Source organism: Embiotoca jacksoni, unplaced genomic scaffold, assembly GCF_022577435.1.
Source record: "Embiotoca jacksoni isolate LCO1_2020_lvr unplaced genomic scaffold, fEmbJac1.0.p SCAF_1, whole genome shotgun sequence".
Lineage (NCBI taxonomy): Eukaryota > Metazoa > Chordata > Actinopteri > Embiotocidae > Embiotoca > Embiotoca jacksoni.
The window spans coordinates 17,601,566-17,622,290 of record NW_027185229.1 but is presented as its reverse complement, the minus strand read 5'-3'; the positions used below and the strand labels follow the sequence as shown (position 1 = coordinate 17,622,290).

At 39.3% G+C, this 20,725-nt stretch overlaps 1 protein-coding gene across 1 annotated transcript; it reads left to right on the top strand.

Annotated features, from left to right (window-relative positions):
• Positions 1 to 1,617: 1,617 nt before the first annotated feature.
• Positions 1,618 to 20,654, top strand: camk1a (calcium/calmodulin-dependent protein kinase Ia). Its single transcript, XM_069144435.1, has 12 exons — positions 1,618 to 1,831; positions 2,942 to 3,060; positions 11,903 to 12,034; positions 12,919 to 12,993; positions 14,350 to 14,488; positions 14,601 to 14,727; positions 15,016 to 15,091; positions 15,177 to 15,289; positions 15,380 to 15,458; positions 16,097 to 16,184; positions 16,363 to 16,531; positions 17,946 to 20,654. Exons 2-12 carry the CDS (start codon positions 2,975 to 2,977, stop codon positions 18,047 to 18,049), a joined length of 1,188 nt encoding a protein of 395 aa, XP_069000536.1. The 5' UTR covers positions 1,618 to 1,831; positions 2,942 to 2,974; the 3' UTR covers positions 18,050 to 20,654.
• Positions 20,655 to 20,725: the final 71 nt, after the last annotated feature.

Genomic DNA, 20,725 nt, shown 5'->3' with positions numbered 1-20,725 from the left:
GAAGTGTGTGCTTAATTTATTTTTCAGAATTTTTTTTTTATTCCTTTAATTGTACTTTATTTCCAGCAAACATATGACCTTTTTTTTTTTTTACGTAAATATGTATATACCAAATAATACTAATACGAGTAAAAAGCCTTTTTTGTAAAGGTTTTTTTTTTTTTTTAATAGTTTAAAAATCGCCAAAGAGAGGATAAAAACCATAACGCATTTGTTTTGCATATGAAAAACACCCAAAAGCTAAAGCCAACATACATTCAAGCTCATTTCATCACAGCCTATTGTGTGGTTATTCAAAGACAGAAAAGACAAAACAATAGAGTGTTAATTAGCCTATCGTGTAACATGTTTTGCATTTCAAACTTCAGTAGATATTTTGACATGACCGCAGTAGCCTAATTCAAATCCACAACCTGTACCACTCCAAAATCCCACAGGATGTATCCTAATCAAACCAAAATAGAAAATGCAGATATCCCACTCATAAAACAAATGGTAAGCATATCAATAGGCTACTCTTAGTGCCAAGTTATCTCAGACAGTTTGCATTTCCTAATGTGGGATAGCTCTGTTCCTAATTGGGGATATTATAGGTGTACTGTAGCTGTACCCTGATCTATGATTGGATATTTGAGTCCAAGTCATGGGATTTTGATTACATAAAATCATAGGTATGTTAAACCAATGTATTATTGACATTAACTTGTCTGAATAAGACCTACACCAAATTGAGCAGGTATACCACATTTGGCAGTGTCCCACATTACAGTAATTCACCTGGGATTGATATTGTAATTCTGTAAGTGCCAGTAGCCTACATGTGGTTGTGCATTTCTGTTATTATAAATTCATAGTTGGTGGGTAAGCGGATGGGTTTTGGAGGGTGGGATGGTTTGGAGAGGGTAAAGGACAAATGAACAACAGTTGTGTACAACATGGTGTAATACCCTTTAACTGGTTAATTGTTGAGACCAACCTGAGAATACACGTGATAAAAATGAAGAACCAAGAACATAAAATAAGCTCCTCTGTCAATGTCCTCTCATTGTACATCATGTGGACAATATTGGCCTTTAAACAAATGGAAGGCAAAACAACAAGAACACATTTCAATGCGTTGCAAAACAGACAGCCCAGTAATAAAAACGTCCTTCGAACTTGTGATGGGAGTGCCAGAGGCCAGATTTTGTAGGATTTTTAGTCGTCGTTGTAAATTGGTGTCTGTCCAAACCATTTGGCCTTGGTCCCCACTCAATACATATATGAGAGTATGAAGACCTGAGAGGAAGAGGCAGGGCGTTGCCTTAAGATTAGTTGAAAAAGAGAGCTCTAATTACCTGAAAGTTTATATTGGGCCTGCTTGTTAAAATACTTATCCTCTTTCATTTGTTTCATATGGGTTTTTTTTGTATGAAAATAGTTTTATTGTAGTCTATTCAGACTGCTGGTGCCTTGTCAGCGCTTCTGTTTGATAAATTATTCACAGTGACACGTTATGCTTGCTTTGAAACACCCTTAAAATTGTCTGTAAAACCCTGCACACTCTGCTAAAGCACTGAGCGTCATCCGCTGCGTATTGCAGCTCTTTCTGAAAATAACAAGCAGATGTCTCTTCACATGTAACAGACGGTGGCTCGACTATCATAAGCTAAATCGTAGATCACGTTGTTAAGAGAACAGTGAGTGATTTTTGTGGTGCACTACGTCCACAGACGTCTGGGTTCTTGACGTCAGGAGAAGTCTGAGCGGACCGAGCGCTGCGCACAAGCACAGCAACCACATCGCTCCCAGAGGGAAGGAGAACGCATCACGGCTACAGATCGCCATTTAGGTACGTTTCTTTTTCAGTTATACGTTTATTGAAATGCGCCACCAGTCGTGTAATCTCATTTTGACTATTGAACAAAGTGCCTTCGGTGCGCTTCCATGTCGTATGTCCGCAGCCTCCTGCTTTAACCCAAAGATGCTGTCTTCATTTGACTGCCATACCCTTGAGCGCCGCAGTATGGTTTGCACACCCACACCGCCTTTTCTTTCTGTAGTCCAAACTTGCATAATTACCACAAAAAAAAAAAAAAAAAACCCGGACTCATTCAAGACCTATTCCACCGCCAAAACGGTTTAATTTCCATTCAAACTCACTGCTTGCTTGTAATTCACGCCCTGCATCCTTCATGCAGAGCAGGTTGACAAATCTTACCCAGTGGAATACAGTTTCCACTTGAAAAGAGCCCTTAGTATTTGGAGATTTTTGTTTTCGTTCTTCACAGCAACCCAATTGTCTGAAGCTGCTGTAGTTAAATATAGCACAGGTCCCCCAGCTGGTATTTGCCTCTACTGACCATGCGTTTGTTTTTGCGACGGTACATGGTCCCTTTCTTGCGACAATCTCTGTTTGCCCTACTTTAAAGCTGTTAATGGTTTCTATTTGTTGTGTCAGCAAATAAATGCGTAGTTGTTGAAGGTTGTGACTTTTAAGGAGACTGTAGTCACATCTTCTTATTAGTGTACAAATTAATTTTTGTCTGGATCTGTTTCTTATTTAATGGCTCTGTTCTTGCTTTAATTTATTCGCAACAGCCTAAAAACTTGTCTCTAATTCAGCAAATAAAATAAAGAATAACAGGAGAGGGAACAAATTAAGAGATTGCAGGCTTACGTCAGTGTTTTCTTGATCTTTTATTATAACTTCTAACTTTATTGTCATTCAGTGCAATGCAACTTATGGTGTACTTAAAAAATGCAAACACAAGTAACAAAAACCTTAAGTAAAACTGTTAAAAAAAAATATTTAAAAGTCACTATATTCAAATCAATAATTCCAACCACTGGTTAAATGTGGCTCCATAGTTGTGACCAACGATTTATCTATTAGATTACACATGTGGTTGATCCAAACTTAATTGTGCATACTCTGAGTGTGTTCTTATTTTTCTCATAGCTGTAGTGTGGCGAATCCGATCAGCATTGTAGGATGCCTCTTGGAGAGGATGGAAATGGATGGAAAAAGAAGACATCAGACATCAAAGAACATTATGACTTCAAAGAAGTGCTGGGAACGTAAGTAGCCCGGTTGTCAGAGTGAGGCTGGATGACCAGATGACCAACTGGGCAAAATGGTCAAATGCACTGGTGCCCCCCACACCCCGTGGGATCGTTTGAGTGCCACAGTTTCACTGAGTGTCAGTTGGTATGATGAGTAATGGGAATATGTTTCAGGAAAGATCCAATGCTCTTGAATTTTTCAAATACATTTTTAGTGCCATTTATCACCATCACACTGTTCTGCTGAGGTGGATGGCTCAAAGCTCAAACATATAGTGAAGCTGGCATCTGTTGTCTGCTGTGTAATTGACGGGTATGTGCAGGTAACAGAGAACAACTCACACAGTGTTGAAGAAGCAAAGGGTTTTTATCCCATCTGTCCATGCTGTCAGGGCTGCAGAATTTGAGCCTGAACTCTGGAGATTTTGACTCAGACTTGTCTTGTTCCTGCCCAGCATTGGGTGCTGACTCAACTATTTACCACACTCACACGCATGGGTGCACACACACCATTCTCACTAAAGTATAGTTAAAGATTTAGCTGTGTTTTATGATTTGACTGGCGGAACTCTACGTACAATAGGTACATACAAGCAAATATAAAGATAAAAGCATTAAAACCTAAATTAAATCTAGTTTGGTTGTGGCTTGGATTTTATTACTTTATTACAGCCCTGTCAGTTGTAAACCAAGAGCTTAAAAATACATGGAATTGCTAGTTTTCTGGCACTTGTGGCCACTTGTGTTTGTTACTAAACAACAACAGGGGTCAGTGTAGTTATTCTTCCTTTCTTAGACTTTACATCAGTAGCTATTTGTGAACATGAGTAATTTTGTTTAATTCTGAAGTGAATTAATTTGATCAAAACAAAGTGATGAGGACATCTAAGGACAGATTCCTATTGGGGAGTATTTAAGCCATCTCACCACAGTATATCTTTCTATAGGCTACTATTTATCTATACTGTGAAGCACCAATCACCTGTCTAAACCAATCCTTCCCATGTCAACAGTGTACTGTTGTACTGGTACTGATTTGTTTTCCCTGTTGTGGTGACCAGTCATTAATTGTGATTGCAGTGCTCTTGATATATGTCTCTCTTTAATATGAAACCTGTGAAACATACATTGAACACATTTAATATTAACACTTTCCATAAAACTATGTCAATAAATCCAACAGTTCTTATCACCCAGCAGATCACAACATGAAACCTGCAATTTTGAATATGACCCCTCTCTATTTATCCTCTTTTCATGTGTCTGTGGGAATCAGCCACACCTTTATCTGATCATGTGATGAATGACACGTGGCATGTAAAAGACAGCTGAATAAACTCTTAACTTGGGTAATTAAGAGGAAAGTTTGGCCGCAGCTGCTGGCTTCAATTTCCCTGAAAATGAAGCTCAAGTTCAACCCATCCATCTACATTCTGGTGGTGAATTCTATTGCCTGCTGCCCTTTCATTGCCATTTTGTAATTGCTACATAAAGTAGTCTGGAATTTAAAATACATTTTGTAATAAACTGCATTTTCAATCTCCATCCAGTGGTATAAAGGTTGCTTAGTAGTCACTAATGGTGAGAGCTGGGCTCATACAGACCTGTGACTGCACTCTCCATGGGGACAGGCTCGAGCCCAGATGGTCAGGGGAGCGCACCCCCCCACCCCACACACACACACACCCCAAACTGAGTACAAGTGACCTAGCACAAGTCCACCTGTGATAACACGAGTGTGCCATATGTAGTGTGGTTGTTTTCTTTCTTCCTGGTATCACACCTGCTTCCCCAGAGAGGCAGCACAGAATCAGATACTAATGACTGTTCTACATCCCAAAAAAGGGAAGTAGCAGTGGGTAGACTGTCTAGTTGTCTCGAATGCTGTAAGAGGACAGCAAATAAGACCGCATGCGTCTGTGTCCCGGAGCTGTGCATAGTGTATGCAGTGCACTTTTACTATCGAACTGTATATTTGAGGATTCAGCAGGACTGCTGCTGAATGCTGATAATGTCTGCTTTGATTTCCACTAAGACGTCACAGGAAGTTAAAACCGTCTTTGTAATTTAAAGTATGATATTAAAGATTACATAACAAGGGCTGAGTGAGTGATTTGCCTTGATAGGATGTCCCCTTATTTCAGAAAAAAGAGAAGAAAAAGCTGGAGTAATATTCTTTCCCCCCCTTTCACTATAGCTGGACACGGCAGAGGGCAGAATTAGTATGTTGATGGAAAGCTCCTTATGCTCGCAGAAAAGATTACAGAGGAGCTTTATCCAGGAATTCAATGTGAAGTTAATTGATTTATGTTGAAAAATGATATTCCAATATCCTTTAGGGCCAATCCTTACAGTTCTACCTGTTTGGGGTCTACTTGAGGACAAACCGTCCTCATGATAATGGGTAGCAGATGAAAAAAAAAAAAAAAAATCCCCCCACTCTACAGTTATTTTGTCTGTCTTGCTTTGGAGACAGTTTTCACTTTTATTTGTTATTGTCAGTAACACTTTTGTCCTTTAACAATGGGATTTATCTGGGATGAAATGAAAGAGACAAAGTACACAGCTTTGATGTGACTTCATATTGAGTTGTGATGGGGTTTCTGACTGCTGCAGATTGTAAATGTGAAACTTTAATGGGTGAAATGACAGGCGAAAAGTGAACAGAATAATTAAAATGTTGAATGAAACTGTCAGTCAGAATAGTTGGACATTATGTCCTTCAAAATATGCCCTTTTTACTTCCCTGCTGACAGTTAGATTAGAGGACTGATAACAGTTGTGAGGTACAAATTACAGCCAGCAACTGGTTAGTTTATCATAGCACACAGGCTTCAAACCACCTGGTTTTACCAGACCCAAATTCCCAAATATATCAGTCTGGGCAACACTCCACTGACGATCATTTCCGGTCGTTGCATGGGCATAGACCATGGATTAATTTTGAAACTATTGAAGAAGCCTTTAACCATTCGTCATTTTCCACCACATGGCAGATGTACGCCAAAACTCACCAAGCTGTAAACAACAGAGACCCTCCCTAATGTGAGCAGAGTGCAACGCCATGCCAGTAAAAGGCTGTTGAACACTAGACATTTTTTTTAGACATTGTTGCAACTAATTGTGTCGGCCACTGTTGGAACTACATTTTGAAACTTAAACATCATCAAACTTTGACACCCCCACTGATCCCTAAATGGTCCGCCCTTCAGAGTGGCTGTGCAAACCTAAATGCAAACAGGGTTCCCAGACTAATCACAGCAAAAAAATTAAGCTGTGAGAAATAGGCGGGCAGAGCCAGGCTAGAAAACAGAGAAACAGTTATCTGATTCTGCCGATTCAAAAACCAAGATGTCGTCAGATGATTAAAGGAATAGTTGGTCTTTTGGAGGTCTTATTATGTCTGTAAGGTGCCAGTTCACTGACCGAGACTTCAGGAAGTCACTGCATGGTGTTTTGTTATACTTTGGTGTTCGAACAAAGCTCAGGGGAAGGCAAATTTTGTTGTCCTTGTTTACCTGTATCACCTGGCTGTAGCTTCATTTTACAGAAGTGAGACATCTTATGCCACCTAACTATAATTGTCAAGTCAAAACTTTGAGAAGTTTGAGGGGCATTATTGCTTTGGGACACCTTTTACTATAAGAATTGGGAAACAATATTTAGAAAAAGTCCTGAAAGTCATGCAGTTAATATTGTTGCTTTTTATATAGAGTCTGAAGCTTAGTGGACAGAACTTTGCCAGATTATGTTTTGAGGTCATAGTGACTAATGCAGGGTCCTCAGAGTTGTTATGGGGGTCATACACCCTTGTTTTTCCCCAAATGAAGGTGAAACATGTGATGAGTTTCTGGCTCACTCAGGTTTTCTGTCTGGAGGCTGTCTTTAACCAGGGAAAGTGAGAAGATGGGGTAGAGAGTGGAGTAGCTCACCCATCTCTGCAGTTGTTATTGGTTATTGCTGTCATCAGTATAATTACAAGAAGTGTTAGTTTATGTAACATCTCAGTCTTTCATGGATGTTGGCATCCTGGATGTATTTTTGTTTTACTGTTTGATTAAATGTCCAGTGAAATTACTTGGTTTATGTGTTCATGTATGATATAGCATGTTGTTTCTTGACTTTACGTTACGAGTATTAATGTTGAGCTTAAATATTACTTCATTTTATGAGTGCTGCGGACAGAAATATCCCAGTGGGCTGGCAGCTTGTCTGCCAGAAAGGAAGCGCATTTAGTGCATTCAGTTAAAATAACTTTAGACCAAAACACAGCAGATTTTAGATTCCACAGCAAAGCTCTTCTTGAGTGTTTTGTTCTTCTCTGTTATTATACAAAATACTTACACGATACAGATCAAGTTGTAGAAGAGTAAAGCAATGACAGTACGATCAGTTATTTGGAGGTTTTCTGTCAACCCAAAGCAATTTGCTGTTTGACTCAGTATTAAAATGTTGTTTAATTAAGCTTTAATAACAGGAGAGACCTAATGGACAATTTAAAGAAATATATTTGGCATTCAGTATGATAGATGGCAGAAAGTTGTACTCAGGAAGCTAACAATAAAATGGTCCTAAATTTCATAAAGAAAAAATATGGGAGAGATCAGTTTTAAAAATCTACTCATGCAGTCCAGGTGGATAATGAGTAGGAGCATTGGAAAGCACTTGTGTTGGTTGGTTTGTGCGTAGACGAGAGCAGAGGAGTTAAGAGGTTCAACTAACACGGGGCTTCAATGAATAGAGGACATACAGTTGTACAATTGTTTGTGAATTAATAGGCATAAGCTTTTCTGTTATGAATGTATAAAGTTATTTTTGCAATGCAAAACCGGATCTGGAGATTGTTTTGAATGACGGCCTATCTGCACGTATCCATCCTTTTTATTCTTTCTCTCTCTCTTAAACCCACACACACAAAATGGATTTAGGCTAAAAAGGGAAAGCTTTTTTTAGGACTTGGAGGCATGTTGGGCTTGAAAGGAGCAATTGTATGAGGTCAGATCGATAGACTGATGGATGCTTGTAGCTGTTTGTAACAGGTCCAAGGAACCCGACTCCAAACCTGATTGATAGTTCATCTCTGTAAAACAAAACCAAAAAAAACATTATGAGTAATATTCGCAGCCGTCATCCATTAGCTTGAGTGAGGGCAAAAGCAACCGATTTAGTCATTGCAAGAGTCTTGATGAGTTAAGACATTTCTTATGTTTTAATGGTGGATGCTTTTAGCTAGTAGCCACTAAGAACTTAACAAACTTACATAATAATTGATTTATAATTAGCTGTAGCTCTAGAGTGTGTGTCTACACCACTTCATGTAGTTTACTGAGAGCCCAGCATATTAAGAATCATAATGATAAATGTCAAGTGAAGACTTGAAGACATATTCAGCCGTGATCATAGTGAAGGCAGTGTGAGACACTGGTAGCGATACAAGAACGTGTGAATCAATATTTGCCCATACAGACAGCTGGGATTACAGAGTCTTCACCAACTGTGTGTGTGTGTGTGTGTGTGTGTGTGTGTGTGTGTGTGTGTGTGTGTGTCACAGAGAGAGAGAGACCCATGCTGTGGTGCATGTGCTCATATTGTGCTGATGGCTTTGGGGCAGACATCATCTCTCTGCAGCAGATGCATGACTGTCAAAGTAAATGCTGATCTATCTATCTATCTATCTATCTATCTATCTATCTATCTATCTATCTATCTGTCTATCTGTCTATCTGTCTATCTATCTATCTGTCTATCTGTCTATCTGTCTGTCTGTCTGTCTGTCTGTCCGTCCATCTCTTTTTTATGGTTTAATTTGGCAGCAAATGTCAACAAAATCTCAGATGTGCTTTGACAGCCTTGTTCATGCACACACAAACAGCCAAGCTGACAGATGCATCAGCTATGAGTCCTGAGACCAATGACTAATGTGAAACTTATTTATTTGAATTCCTTAACAGCAAGTCAATGCGTGTGCCAGCATTATCTAACTGGCATTCAACAGATTTCAGCGGTCTGTTGCTATATTTGTGGTGGAACAGAAAAACGATGTTCTAATCTGAGACAGAAAAACACTAAAACCCATGAGGCTGCATAAAGCTTTCTTTTATCCATTTTACATTTTTACTCCTGTCCAATGTAAAGATGTACACATTAGCTCTTCACAAAATCTCATTAGTCCAAACTAACAGCTACAGTAGCTTTCTCTCTTCCTCAATGCTCCTCTCCTAAACCCACTGAGAGCCCACCCCTACTATGTCTCCAAGGAGAAGTGAGCAACTGGATGGTTAATTAAAGTATGTCTCATGGCAACAGTAGAAAAGTGTGTGTGTGTGTGTGTGTGTGTGTACACATGCATGAACATTCTTTTCTAGCTCTCTCATTTGCTCAGTTATTCTATCACTCACAGACATTTAGTGAAATGATGCAGTCATATTTGTTCTAAGTGCCTTTTTCAACCATCAGTCCAGCTCATGCCAATATAACGAACATTATTTTACATTTTGGCGTATTAATTATTTTTCAAGAAAGGTTTGAATAGTAGAATCTTTGAGAGTTCATCAGTCAAGATTTACATTTTGATTCTGACTAGTATAAGCTGGCCATAAATCTAAATGACAAACCATTTATATAATGAATGAGTAACTTGTTGGAAACATTTGGATTTGGATCAGCCGGGCAATGATGGCTGACAAATGAAATGGAGATGAAATTACAAAGAATTTAGAGATATACAGTAGTTGCTACACTGTCACTTTGTCTCCTTTTTAAAAGGAGTATATCTGCAGTATTTTAACAAGATTCAGAGTACAGCTAGTGGTGTTACTGTGAGGCTGTACTTAGACAAAGTGGAGCTTTGAGCTAAATGCTAACATCAGCATGTTGACATGTTCACAATGATGGCTAACATGCTTTTAACCAGATAATAGGCATGCAATTTACCGTGTTCACCATCTTAATTGGTAATTGGCCCTAAAATCAAAGCTGAGGCTGATGTTATTATTTATGGAGGTATATTTTTTGGCCATAAACCAAAGAAATGGACATGTTAAAGTTTTGACCTGATGGTGGTGCTAGACAAAAAAACAGAGGATCTGCAAAGGAAGAAATCAACGTGTGTACAAACTTTTATTGCTTTCCATCTACTACCTATCATAACGTTTTACTGAAAACTAGCTGGCTGCACAAGCTCAAGTTCGGCATCATAAATGTCCATAGAAAATGTAATGGCAATCTAATAGTAGCTAAGGTATTTCATCCTGTGTTGGAATGACTTATAGACTGACAGACTTACAGACTTACATGGATAGCTTGGCTATAAAACAAAATCTTGCTGATATCCAACATTTTTAACAGTCCTGGATGGATTACATCACTGTCATTCACCATACTGTACTACCCACCACTAAAGAAAATAATCAGGTGAAGCTGATACTGTTTACATTTCATGTTAAAGTCATCTATTAATCATCACATCAAGAGTCCCATCTGTCTGTCTCCCTGCCTCGGGCCACTGACCCTATTTTTTCAAATACCCAATAACACTAAACAGATTTGAACTGACTGACAGTTGAAGTTTAGCAGTCTTGACCCTCTGATGAAACCCGGCTCTGTAAAAGCTGCAGACTTAAACACATTAAAATGCTCTTATAGGTCGATGGGAAGTGGAGCTTTATGTGATTTTGCTGAGATTATTTTAAGGACATTTTAAAAATGAAACTGGAGGTGCGTGTGCGTGTGTGTGAGTATCGGCTCTCCTATTGTGCATTGGCTTCACTGTGCAAATGCTTCTACTGCGCTGGTGCGTTGAACACAAGATGGCCACGGTACAAAGGCATCTCAAGGATTACCGCAGATTCACACTGAGCATTTATTATGGAAAGATGATGGGAAAAGAAAATCCACATTTAGAGGTGGTGTACTGATGGACAAGTCACAGAATATTTCCTCAGATCTGTAATTAATCATTAATAAACATTAAATGCAGACTTTAGTCTGCACATAAAGTGAGAGATGTTTGCCTCCTTATCAAATGGTTGCTGTTAGCAACAGATCTGTGAAGTCTGGACTTTTTATTTATTTTTTTTATCAAGGTTGCACACTCAAGTGAAGTCATCCGAAATTAAGATGAGATTTTCTGAAAGTTGAACATTGAACGCCCATTGTGCTCTGAGTGATGGTGCTGTTTCACACACATGGAAAGGATCTCTGTGGTTGCAAACAATGTTCGTGCATCCAGGCCTCCTCCTGAGCTGCCTCCCACGCTCCTGTGGGGAGGCTGTGTAAATACATGCTATTCTCCCTCTCATCATCACCAGACCATAATCCATAATGCAGTCTGGTCTCCCTCAGATACAGCCACACTACATTTACTCTATCAATTATTGAATGGATTAAAAATAGTTGTTTTTTTTAAAGCAACTGCCATTCCTATGAATGTCTCTATGTAGCTGACGCTTCACCTCCTGAGCCCTTTCTCAGCCCTCCCAAAACCTCTTGGTAATGTCACCATTTTGAATTATTCATCTAAACACCACTTAGACAAACACGCACTTGTGCCACACAAACACAAACCCAGATGGTTGAATGCAGCGTAGATCTGTTTAAAAAATATCAACTAACTGGACTGGATTTGAAAAAACATACCTTTATACTGAAAAGATATTCATAAAAATTATGAGCATTAAAGCTCTAAAAAAAAAAGGCCTCTATATGTGTCATTATCTTCTTGTGTGTAATCTATTATGGCTTGTAACTGAGTCTTTCTTTTGCTTTCTGATCTTGTCCATTTAACTCCCACACATTTCTAATTCACTGTCCGATGTGTGTGTGTGTGTGTGTGTGTGTGTGTGTGTGTGTGTTTTAGGGGTGCTTTCTCTGAGGTGGTTCTAGCAGAGGAGAAGAGGACTCAGAGGCTGGTGGCCATCAAGTGCATCCCCAAGAAAGCGTTGGAAGGCAAAGAAAACAACATTGAGAATGAGATCGCGGTACTACACAGGTGAGGTCGCTGAAGTTTCTTGCAGTGCATCAGCTGTTGCTTTTTGTCTGGCAAGAGAAACTATTCAGTGCTGCCTCTTACGACAATACATGTCCCGACACAGATTATATGCAAGGGGTCAATTGAATGGGTGGCTAAATGCATGGTGTCAGTAGAAACAGTAGGATTGTGCACCGGAAATGTCAGGAGTAAAGAAGATAGACCTATTTTTAGTGTCCCTGTTGCCAGGGCAACAGCACACAGAGGCGGAGATGGTGTGGAGTTCCCCGCAGCAGTGTACGGAAGAAAGAGAAAGAGACATAGAGGGTGGAGAAGTGGAGGGGGTGGGGGTGGAGCAGTACGATAGAAGAAGAACGATTTGGAAGATCGGGAGAGGTGGAGTTTGGCTAAATATTTAAGAGATTCATGAGAGCGAGACATCGAGAAAGTTTAAAAAATAATCTGAGAAAAGAGAGAGGCATTCTACTAACAGTCACATTCTCAGCTGCTGTTGTGTTCGTGATGGTTCATAAACTCTCAACTTGACTCGAGAGCCAAGAGAGATGGTCAGCCGTCTGTTGGCTGGTCCATAACAATAAATGATCCAAATCTAATTTCTTGTGAGCGAGGCTTTGGTATTGTCATTCTGTTTAGGACTGTAGCTGCTCTTTGTTAATGTTTCCAACTGTAGACACATGTCATTGTCATTCTAAGTCCATCTAAAGCTTTTCTGTGTTTGGTCTGTTTTTGGGGAATAGTGGAAGCACCTAGGTTTAATCTCAGTTTGTTGATGGGTTTTTCATAGAATCTGGTGACCAATTAACAGTAGACATTAGAGAAATGTCAATCATTTCCTGTAAAATGCAGTAGATTTCTTATGATTTCTGTCCATCTATTTTCCTCAGAATCAAGCATCCCAACATTGTTTCGCTGGAGGACATCTTTGAAAGTACATCCCACCTATATCTTGTCATGCAACTGTGAGTTCTCCCTCCCCTTTGATCTTACACAAGCACCAATTATGTAACAGACGATGCGCAATTCTCACACATTGTTACTGTAAAATACCACAGTTTTTGTCCTGTTTATTGACAGAAAATTAACAGGCATGAAATATTCAACCAAAACTATCAAACATTTTCTGGTTCAAGCATCTTAAATGTGACAATTTTCTGCTGTTCTTTGTATATACACCAACCAGCCATTACATTAAAACCACTGACATGTGAAGCATTAAGCATAACACAACAGCTCAGCAATAAATACTGCCTTCGAGCTGATTAAGAGAAGTGTTTATTTATTTAATGGTCATTTTAGAGACTGTAATATTAAGGATACTGTGGAAGTGCACTGGGTTACTGAGAGGTGTTCCTAACATTTTGACCCCTCTATTTAAATGAATTGGGCTGACACCATTCAGTCATTCATGTGGTATCATGTGCTTTTAGATTATGAAAGTTAACAGGACACTTGACTATTTTTTTTTACAATGTATATTTCAACAATCGCTCAGTTATTTAAAAGCATAACCTGTACTTGGGCTGCTATTAATTTGTCTTTTTATGATTGATCAATATGTCCCCGGAGGCAGAGAAAACATACTCCCATTGATTGTTTTAGTTGACCAGCAGTGCAAATGTTATGGCTCTAAGTGCATATATCATTGTAAAGGGCTGTTGCTCTGACACAACAAGACATGAAAAAGCTAACTTGGACCTTATGGTGGTAATTTTTTTACATTTTAACCCTCGTGTTATCCTCGGGTCAAAATGACCCGCAGCTGTGTTCAACCAAGCTCTTTTTTATTTCTATATTTTTATATTTTTTGGGATCATTGGTGACAAGGAGGCTGTGAGGGTTTCTTTAAAGAATGATGACCAATGATCCCAAAAAACATGAAAATAAAATAGAAATTGGTTGAACACAGCTGCGGGTCATTTTGATCCAAGGACAACACGAGGGTTAAGACACCCTCACATTTAGTTACAATTTGCCCCATTTCCCTTAAAGTAGTCTATGGTTGCATAATGCAAATATCATATACTCAAAGACAGCCTCTAATTTGAAATGTTTCAACAGCACTAAATGATTAAGCTATCCAACATAATTTTGCACGATTTATAAAAATGTAGCTTACCATCGGTAACTATTCGTTGAAAACAAAAATGGTTTGCGGATTTGAGCAACGTTTTAGCTGCACAAATCCTGCTGCAGTTTTGTTAGTCTGGTTCACTGGTAGGTGGTAGTCCAGCCCATATTCAATACAAATGCTCTGCTGATAATCATTGTGCAGGTGGAGGCATGTTTAGCTGTTTTGCATGATTTTTAACTGACAGGGTTTCTGGAGGTGAGCTGTTCGACAGGATTGTGGAGAAAGGTTTCTACACAGAAAGAGATGCCAGCCAGCTTATCCACCAGATCTTGGATGCAGTCAAATATCTCCACGATATGGGGATAGTCCACAGAGACTTGAAGGTATCTTAATTTTAGAAAGACGTAACGTATAACAGCTCAGTCTTGCTAGCAGTTGGCCTGTTTTTGTACATTTTCACACCCTTCTCTTTGATCCTCCTTTTTGTCTTCGCAGCCAGAGAATTTGCTGTATTATAGTATGGATGAAGACTCCAAGATTATGATCAGTGACTTTGGACTGTCAAAGATTGAGGGAGCAGGCAGTGTCATGTCGACAGCCTGCGGCACTCCTGGCTATGTGGGTAAGGCATTTATTTCTCTGGTCCACCACATCACCTCCCCCCTCTCTTTCATGTGAGCTCAGCACTTGCTGTTTCAGCTGATATCCCCCCTTTATTCACTGCGTTGTGAGAGGCTCTTTCATCCTTGACTGAGTCAATTGCAAGTGTTTCAGAAGTGCTCTCTACCTGTTTAACAGACCTGCCAGATCATATTGGTATTACTAAAAGGTCAAGATTACTTGAATACACCCTCACTGCTGCCTGAATATTTTCCACTCTGTGAATGCATGCTGTGTATGTGTTTTACAGCTCCTGAGGTGCTCGCTCAGAAGCCTTACAGCAAAGCAGTGGATTGCTGGTCTATAGGAGTTATTTCTTATATTCTGTAAGTCTGTGTTCATTCATTCCAGGAAACTGTAAAAAGTGATCATTTTTATAGTACTAAATATGTCTCAATATCGCTCCCTCAGGTTATGTGGGTATCCTCCGTTTTACGATGAAAACGATGCCAAGTTATTTGAGCAGATTCTGAAAGCAGAATATGAATTTGACTCTCCGTACTGGGACGACATCTCAGATTCAGGTGCTCCTAAAATATCTACAGCAGATACGACTGGGATCAATAACAAGTGAGAGTGAATAATTACAACATGATATTTAATTTTGTTGGCAGCCAAAGACTTCATCTGTCACCTGATGGAAAAAGACCCTTTGAAGAGATACACATGTGAGCTGGCCCTCCAGCATCCATGGTAGGAAAGTCACAACACTTAAATCTATACTTCTATCACTTATACTCAATACATTTCAGTATAGTAATAAGTATTGATAAAACTTTTTTCCAGCAAGAATGACAAACATTACTTGGTTCTGGTTTTTGGTATGTCAAGATTTGTTTCTTGATTTGACATCAGTGTAAAATGATTATCTTTTTGTTTTGGTTGGCTGAACAAAAACAATGTCAAGATGCCATCATGTGCTATTAGGATATGGAAGTAAATTGGACATTTAAGATTTTTCTTTTTTTACAATTTATATAATAATCCATCAATCAATTAATTAAAAGCATAACTAGCACTTGGGCTGCAATCAATTTGTTTTTTCAGTATTCATCAATGTGTCCCCAGACTCAGAGAAAACATACTCACATTAATTGTTTTTGCTGACCAGCAGCACGAAACCCAAAGACATATCAAAGATAACATATATGACAAAGTCATATGCTTTTACCTTTAAAATTGACTAGAACAATTAAGCGATTGTTAAGATACTTACAGATGAATGTTCTATAAATGTACTAATTCATTAGTTAATCAGTGGATCTAATCCATTACGTCCCAGATATGTGCATCAGATGCCTCTACATTTGCTAACTTTTGGTGACTTGCAGGATATGTGGTGACACAGCTCTGGACAAGAATATCCATGAATCTGTCAGCGCACAAATCAAGAAGAACTTTGCCAAAAGTAAATGGAAGGTCAGTGCCTCGGCTGAAACACAGGGCAAAATGCTGAGAGAGCAGTACTATGATTGGCAGGAGTTGGAGCACATTTTGTACGCCTTTACTGTTTTTCTTTCTGTTGCTACTAGCTGTCAGACACAGAAGGTTCTTACCCTTTTTTTTTTCCCTTCCTCTCCTCGCTCCCTCCATGCAGCAAGCATTCAATGCCACAGCGGTGGTGCGCCACATGCGGAAGTTGCAGCTGGGCACTAGTCTTGAGGGACCCAGTCAGATTACTCCCACCAGTCCTTGCCATGGACATTTGCTCCCTGAACAAGAGGAGGAGGAGGAGGATGATTTGGGGAATGGGGAGGAGGAGAGTTGTAAGTTGGCAGTTCACAGTGAACGAAAAACACATGTCTGCCTTAACTGCATGTAATAGAAGCTTTATTAATGTAAGGCCGTATCAGACATCAAGGGTAGATGGGTGATCATGCCATGTTCATGTAATATCAATAATTACCATAATTACCATTTTTCAACTTAGTATTTAATAGCAAACTTTGAGTTATGAATGGTGCTTAATAACACAGAAGTGCATGAAAAACAAACAAATACATTATCAACATAAGCCAACGTTTTCCCCTCATTTATGCTGTATTTATATTTTATAATTTATATTAGTACAGTGCTGCAGTGGAAATTCACAGTATTTTATGTGAACCATCATAACTTGTAAACATGGAAATGGTGTAGCATTAGGAAGAAGAGGCAGATGAATTAGGCTTCTCTAAAACAATAAATGAAAAGCTGATGGTCTAACCCCGACGATGGGGCGGGATGCTGCAGGAAACTAAATTCTAACTGGAGTTAGAGATTTGAAAAGGGAAACATATTTTGATACAATACCTACATATAGAAAGTGAACATCACAAATCCTTTTGTTCACAGTGATGTTAAAAGATTTGCGTGAAAACACATAGTCATGCAGTTTCGGAATCGCTTTAAAATGCACTCTGCAGAATGCGTTCTTAAGTGAACTCATCACAGTTTGACGTTCTCTGCTGATTCAGACTGTCTTCAGTTCAGTAATAAGTTTAGTTTGTTGATAGTCTGAGCAAACTTGTTCACTTTAGTACAAAATGAGCCTATGCAAGAGCTGGAAATATGGTCAATAGCTCAACAACCTGTGATTTTCCACTTTTCACAGGATTATGAATTTTTCCTGCAGCTTCCCCAGTCAATCATTTGCTTTTAACAAGGCAGAAATGCACTGTGAATCACAACACTCAGTCACCTGTGAGAGGAATCTAGCAGTGCCAATAGTGATTCAGTATAGGCAGTTCACATTCATTTATTATGTCCTGAACATTTCCTCCTGCGAGGAGGAAAATCAGTGAAGGGACTTGGCCCGAATTTGCTCCAGGCTTCAGACAGTAAAGAAGGGAACAGTTGTTTATGATTGTGGGTCAGGCTAACTCGTTGCTCTGGAATTATATTTCTACACTGTTCCTCATTGACAGATTGGGTGGCTTCTTTCTCTGCTTATGTTTGGTCACACTCAGAGAGAAGCATTTCAAAAAAATGTCTGTTTAACTGAAGTCATTTTTAGAAAACATTCAGAAGTTTGCACCGCTGTTCCGAGCATATGTGGTTTTCTAGTGACTCTCTGTAATGTAGCTTGCGAGTTGAAAAAAATCCCACAAAATCAGAATGGCCACCTTTATGAGAACAAGCTAAAAAGTACTGGAACTTAGTTTTAACTTGATGCGTTTCCTGCTCTGCTCCAACATCCAGTGTCTCACTACGAGGACGGTCGTCGTGGAAGCAACGAGGGCAGTGCAGATCGGGACAGCCTAAGAAGCTGCACCTACTGCTGCAGGCCGGCCAGTCGCATCTGAGCACAGCCTCCTGTTGTCATGACGATGTTGTACCCCTGGAGCGCCCAGAGCCCGTCCGCCCAGTCTGGCCAGGAATGCAGATTAGTTATGAGGCAGTATCCACCAGAGTACCACCACAGCCAGCGGGTCACTGATACAGTGTGGACAAAACATGCTGTAAGTCTGTCCAGAAAGAAAAACACATCATGACTAAAGAATCACAAGTTTTAACTTTGCTGCAGAGTGGTATGCAAGGCTGCTTCAAGTAGACAGAGTTAATATTGTTTTTTAAGGGTCGAACTGTATGATTATCCTCAGCTAAACCCCCCCACTAATGGAGCTTGTGGCTGTTCTTCGAGCAGAGTGTGGCCATTTGGCAGCATGTACATTACAAGAAGTGGTTCTGGATGTTAGCTTCAGGAGGGTTCTAAGCTCCTGGAGTTTTAATCTAATGTGAAGCAGTGGCCTAAAGGCGGTCTCCTCCATTGTTTTGTTCTCACATTATTTGTCACATCTACCTCTAATCACAATTACTGTGTGTCTACATCCATCTGGCCCACGCGCTCTATATTACTGGCAGCTTTCTCTAAATGTCTGGCCAGACAGGGCAAAAAGAAAAAGGGAAACAGTGCTGACAGCTACTCCTGCATGTCGTTATACTCCTTACCCATCAATGTGACTCATTCCAGTTACCGACCAAGTAGCTGTTAAGTTTAACATAGTTAATATTGTCGTGTGTCTTCACTGCCGATTCCACCTGCCCATTTATTTCAGTTAATTTATTTTCTTCATATTGTCATTAAGTGTTTCTGTCTTTTTACGTGTATTTACTACTTTTCTTTGAAGTCATTTTAGAAAGGAGATACTTGAAAGTGGAGGGTGATTCTGGGCGTTATGGATTCTACATATATTCTGGGTCAGACTGGGTGTGGGAAGGGTGGTTCTGACCTGAAGTGTCTGCATGCTTCTGTTGGGGAAACCATTGAAATGTATGAATATCAAAAGGAGACTCTTTTGTTTGTTTGTTTTATGGCTGTTCTGTTATCCGAGGCTCAAACTGAGATCCCCGTTAAGTCTGTAAATCACGGTAGTCTCACCTTCCATCATGTTTGGAGAATTGTTTCGAAGGTGCGATTACGCTGAGAATCCAGTATGCGTGGGAAGAAAACAATCATATCCATAACTCGCTCATCCTCCGTGTTCTGTTTCGGACAAGTGTCTAAATACCTGCCAGCTGTCAGTCTCTTGGCCTGGCTCAGGCCCGGCTCACGCTGAGTCGGAGGGATCTCAGTCTGGGCGCTCCGCCTGCTCTGTGCTGTGCACCTCTAGTGGAAGAAGTTTTGGTCTACTGTTTGCATGACCTGGTTAAATATGTTTACATGAATGATGATCAATTAGTATAAACACATGATTATTATTACTCTGTTGTATTGAAAAATGATGTAATACTGTAATTTTGAGCTATATAATGTGAAGTGAGTAACACCAGAAGTAATGTTGTTGACAAAATACAACACAGCACATTGGACTTATCATTTGCATTGACTATGATGGTCAAGTCTCTGCCCGAGGGACATCTCTCCTGCACGATGTTTATTTCACAACTTAAATATTTTTTTACTCATTCTGTCGTTTTGCTGATGCCCACGCAGAATCTCTTCAACTATTCATTCTCAGCTGATTCCCATATATTCGTAGAGAAAAAACACATATCAGCCACAGTGCAAAAATATGAAAAAAAAAAACCTGTCATGGTGCTGAAAACGTCACCTGTCTGCCAGTGTGCAAGCTTTACATTTTTCCCTCTGCGTAAAAGACCTACAGCACTAAAGCCACACAGGAAAATTGGAATGTTTGACTGTAGATTCAGATATGTAGTTCTCTTTTAAATGTAGGACTCAGATGAAGGTCGGATGAAGGTCAGCCACAATTCTGCAAGATATTTAATGTACAAAAAGATACTGAAAAAACATTTCCCTCCAACAGCTACCTAAAATTGCTTTAATCCTGATACTAATTAACCACACCGTTATTGAAGTAAAGTATGTTTAGGCATATTGCGTTTTATTAGTTACCTTTAGAGACTTACCAGTCCATCAACTAATTCACCTTAATTGAATTTAAATAATGTTTTTTGCATCCATAAAACTACTCTCCCTCAATTTATCACTGATACCTACAGGTCCATAGTACAGTAAAAGAAGGCAATCACTCCGGATTTACATGACTGTAATTGTGGAAAATATGCAAACTGTGTTTGAAGGGCTTCATGTTACCTGTAAGATAGCCAATGTTGATGACTGATATTCTGGCTATTATATGTTTGGTAATGACCTTCTGTTGAACCTTTCCTGGGATTTGTTTCCACTTGGCTGTGTTTTTTAAAAAAAAAAAAACAACCTTATATTACCCATTACAAACACATCTAAATGCATAAATAAACACATGTATATTATATATATAAATATAAGTATATATTGTATATCCTTTTTTGTAAAAGCTGTTTTGAGCTACAAATGTATGGATGCAATGCATCATGGGTTATTGAACAAGATGTAAGAAAATACGATTTGTACCCGCAGAGATATGATTGCAGGAAATGAAATAAAACTTCCTTGTCTATGCATTGTGTGGTCTGTCATTAAACAATAACTTCAATTTGACATGTAAAGAAAACACTGCGGATTGTGAAGATTG